Source organism: Nymphaea colorata, unplaced genomic scaffold (assembly GCF_008831285.2).
Source record: "Nymphaea colorata isolate Beijing-Zhang1983 unplaced genomic scaffold, ASM883128v2 scaffold0095, whole genome shotgun sequence".
Classification (NCBI taxonomy): Eukaryota; Viridiplantae; Streptophyta; class Magnoliopsida; order Nymphaeales; family Nymphaeaceae; genus Nymphaea; species Nymphaea colorata.
In genome coordinates this window covers 15,043-19,462 of record NW_022204601.1, presented here as the reverse complement: position 1 = coordinate 19,462, position 4,420 = coordinate 15,043, and the positions used below count along the sequence as shown (strand labels likewise).

General features: G+C 49.4%; 1 protein-coding gene across 1 annotated transcript; it reads right to left on the bottom strand.

Annotated features, from left to right (window-relative positions):
• Positions 1 to 2,209: 2,209 nt before the first annotated feature.
• Positions 2,210 to 3,886, bottom strand: LOC116268074 (uncharacterized). The gene has a single exon (XM_031649893.1). The coding sequence runs from the start codon at positions 3,884 to 3,886 to the stop codon at positions 2,210 to 2,212; it is 1,677 nt and encodes a 558-aa protein (XP_031505753.1).
• Positions 3,887 to 4,420: the final 534 nt, after the last annotated feature.

Sequence of the window (4,420 nt, the reverse complement as noted above, 5' to 3'; positions counted from 1 at the left end):
GACCATCTGGTAGGTCGTAACAGATTCCCCCTCCCTACCTTGCGCTTGTCCTCGAGCGCTGGAAGAGGGAAAACGATGAGCAACTGACCCAAATTCCTCCCAAGAGGTTCCTTGGTCGGGGCCTTCCCACTCGACCAATACTTCATGCCTTGTTCGGCCTTGCCTTCTTGTATATCTGTGCTTTAAAATTCTGTAAGGCGTTGGCAACTGGTCCGCACATGTTCCACGATAGTCGGTATCTCGCCTTGATGTGGTTTCAAGCGAGAGACATGGAACACAGGGTGGACTTGTGCCTCTCTGGGCAATCCCAATCGGTATGCGGCCTTGCCGACTTTCTGTAATATGGGATATGGCCCATAGTAACGCGGCAGAAGTTCGAGTATGGCTGCCCCATTAGAGACTTCTGCTTCAGAGGAAGCCTCTTCAACCATACGTACTGCCCTTCTTCGAATCTCGGTCTTGTCTACCTTTATCGTAGACTTGCTTCATTCGATTCTGCGCTTTAATCAAATTCTGTTTTAAGGAGTTAATGACCTCCTCTCTGGTGCGCAGTTCGCAGTCCACATTATCCTCTAAGGCGCTACCTCCTTCATAAGTTGGAATGGTTGGAGGTGGAAAACCGTAGACTGCCTCATAGGGAGTCATCCCTGCCGACGAGTGCCAACTCGTGTTGTAAGACCACTCGGCCCAGGGTAAGTATTTGACCCATGAATTAGGTCTTTCTCCCGCGAAGCATCTGAGATAAGTCTCGAGAGACCGATTCACAATCTCGCTTTGCCCGTCGGTTTGCGGGTGATGGGCAGTGCTGAACCGAAGTTCTGTACCTAACGTCTTCATATACTCCTTCCAGAACGCGCTCATAAAAATAGAGTCTCTGTCGCAGATGATCGTCTGAGGCATCCCGTGGAGTTTTCCAACGTACTCCTGGAAGACGTGAGCCACCATTGGCCCTTGGTACAGTCGTGGCAATGGTGCAAAGTGGCTGTATTTAGACAGCCTATCAACCACCACTAGTATTGCCTCTTTTCCTTCTGAGCGAGGCATAGCATCAATGAAATCCATGGTGATATCCGTCCATGGTCTTGTAGGAATTGGGAGTGGATTTAGGTGACCTGGAGGCTTGATTGCCTCGTATTTCTCCCTTTGGCAAATCTTGCACTGACGGATGTACCTTTGCACATCGGCCTTCAGTCCTCGCCACCAGAACTGGGCCTTGACTCTACTCACGGTCTTAGCGACCCCTTCGTGTCCTGCAGCAGGCGAGTCATGGAAGTGCTGCAGAAGCTCTCGTTTCAGCTCTGAATTAGGAGGGACAACGGCCCGACCCTTCCTAAAAAGAAGATCCCCTTTCACCGAATGTAAAGGGATGGAACCCGGATTCTGCTTTCCTGCAGCCTTAAGTAATTGGTCGATTGGTCATTATCTTGATCGTTGGCCAATCGTACCCATAAGTTGGTTTCCACCACTGACAGTGTCATGAATTGTTCGGTAAGGCGTGATAGGGAATCCGCTGCCTTATTTTCAGGACCTTTCTTGTATTCGATCTCGAAATCGTACCCCAAAAGCTTAGCTAACCAGCGTTGTGTGTGGGGGTGGATACACGTTGCTTAAGCATGTATCTCAAACTATTCTGATCGGTCCTTACTATGAATCTGCGTCCAATCAGATAGGGACGCCATTTCTCCACCGCAATTACAATGGCAAGCAACTCCTTCTCATACGTTGAGAAAGGTTTCGCCCTACTGGTTAGGGCCTTCGACATGTATGCGATGGGATGACCCTCTTGGCCGAGTACGGCCCCAACGCCAACTTCACATGCATCGGTTTCAATGGTAAAGGTCTTAGTGAAGTCGGGGAGTGTCAAAACTGGAGCGGTCATCAAGGCCGACTTGAGTTTGTCAAATGCAACCTTAGATTTCTCTGTCCACTGAAAAGCTCCCTTTTTTAGCATTTGGGTTAGAGGTTGTGCGATAATTCCATATCCTTGTATAAACCTCCTGTAGTACCCCTGTGAGTCCAAGGAAGCCTCGTAGACCCTTTAGATCTTTGGGCAGTGGCCATTTCTCCATGGCTTGCAATTTTTCGGGGTCTGCCCGAACCCCTTCTCGCGACACAATGTGCCCGAGATACCCTATGGAAGATTGTCCAAAGCTACACTTGGACATCTTCGCGAAAAGCTGATGTTCCTTCAATATGTTTAGCGTTATGCTCAGGTGTTCCCGATGCTTTTCCTCACTTGACTGTAGATGAGAATGTCGTCAAAGAAGACCAAAATAAAACTGCGTAGGTGCTCCCGAAATACGTCGTTCATGCACCTCTGAAAGGTGGCTGGTGCGTTTGTTAACCCAAACGGCATTACTAAGAATTCGTAATGCCCATCGTGAGTACGGAAAGCAGTCTTTGATATATCTTTGTCTTGCATTCTTATTTGATGATAGCCGGCACGAAGGTCTATCTTTGAAAAGATTGTGGCGCCGGTGAGCTCATCTAACAACTCATCTATGACCGGTATGGGGTGCCGATCCTTGACGGTTACCTCGTTCAATGCTCTGTAGTCTATGCAAAATCTCCATGTGTTGTCTTTCTTCTTCACCAAAAGGACTGGGGAAGAGAACGGACTACAGCTCGGACGGATGATACCATCATGGAGCATCTCTTTTACGAGGCGTTCAATTTCCGCCTTCTGACTATACCCATACCGATAAGGCCTGACGTTTACAGGCTCCGCTCCTTGCGTGAGTACGATGCGGTGGTCATAGGCCCTTTGAGGAGGTAGGCCTTTAGGTTCCGCAAATATCTCGGGAAACTTATTCAACACATTCTGAATCGAGGGTGGGATCGGTTCGTCAATGGTCTCGTCCGATCCTGGAACATCTGTAGCTAGCGTAAGGACCCAGCAAGCGGGCTGCTCCTGGTCGAGGCAACGCAGGGCGGCCTTAGGACTTGTCGTGCTGGCTAGTCCTTGCAACGTGATGGGCTCCCCATCAAGCTCTGGAATGAACGTCATCGAGAAATTCTTGACGTCCCAGTGGATATCTTTCCACGATAAGAACCAAGACATGCCTAGGACTAAGTCGACTCCATCCAAGGGTATGACCAACGAGTCAACTTTGAAGGTACGTTTCTTGATGGTAACCTCCATGTCCTTAACCTCGTGCATGCACTTCAGCCGGTGGCCCCCTCCCACGACAATCGTTTGAGGTTTACTTGGTTGCAAGGCAACATTGCACCTTTGAGCCGCTTCCTCGGTTAGGAAGTTATTCGTTGCTCCACAATCAAGCAAAATCAAAACTTTTTGCCCGTTGATACGCCCAAATACTCGCATGGCGTTGGGCTTGTGGGGGTCTTGCATGGTGTGAAGAGACTCACCCTCTTCGGGTTTGCCTTCGGCTTTTGGAGTCTCTTCTGTCTTCGTTTCTGCCTTTTCCGGCCTCTTGGCCTTTCTCCTTGTCCTCTCCTCTTGCTCAGAAGAGGAGCTAGAGCTGGAAGGTGAACTCGAGGATGAGTCACTATCCGAGCTGCTGCTGTATTCGGGATCGCTGACCACCATTACATGGAAGAAGGATTTGCATTGATGGTTCTTATCCCATTTGGCCTCACAACGATAGCATAAGCCTTTTCGTCTATATTCTTCAATTTGCTTCGGTGTGAGATAGCGGGTAGGGGGGTTCCTACCAGATCTGGTATCGGCCCTGAACTCCCGTCGAGGTGCGTAGGGAGTTGATTCATTACCCCTGGGCCGTGAGCTAGAAGAGAACGCCGGTTTCTTCTTCTGCTTGTCAAATTTGCGAGTCCTTTTTAGGGCTCGCTTCTCCTCTAGGCGCTCTTCACATATTCGCGCCATGGCAAAACATTCTTCGAGGGTGTCATAGTTCTGGACTTTCATTTCGAGGACAACCTCTTGTTTAATCCACCCTTGAAGGCTCCAATAAGCGCCTTCTCGGTCCATTGGACTCGGCTAGCCAAACGGATGAATTCTTTGTGGTAGGCTGGCACGGTCGTTCTTTGGACTAACTTCTTCAAGTCTTCGTCGTAGTCCAAATAGGTGGAATCACCGAATCGGAGTTGGAAGCTTGCTTTGAACTTCTCCCAAGTTGGTTCTCTAGTTTTATGGTCAAACCAGAGATATTGGGTAGTGGCCTCGCCTGTGGTGTTGGCGGCCGCTATCTCTATCCATTCCTCATCCGGGATACGGTGGCAAACAAAGTAACGCTCTGCCATGAAGAGCCACTCTCTCAGACCTTCCCCATTAAACTTCGGAAACTCGTATCTAACCGTGGGGGTTCTCCTCTCTTCTTGACGAGAGTTGGTTCTCCTTCGTTCTCTCTGAGGAGATTCACCCTCCTCTCCTTCCGAGCCATAAAAGCTTCGGCTTTGGCTATGATTTCCAATGCGTTGCTGTTGGAAGGAACTTCGCATC

Excerpts from the sequence above, each read along its gene's own strand:
- LOC116268074 (XM_031649893.1), bottom strand. The coding sequence starts at position 3,886 with ATGAAAGTCCAGAACTATGACACCCTCGAAGAATGTTTTGCCATGGCG.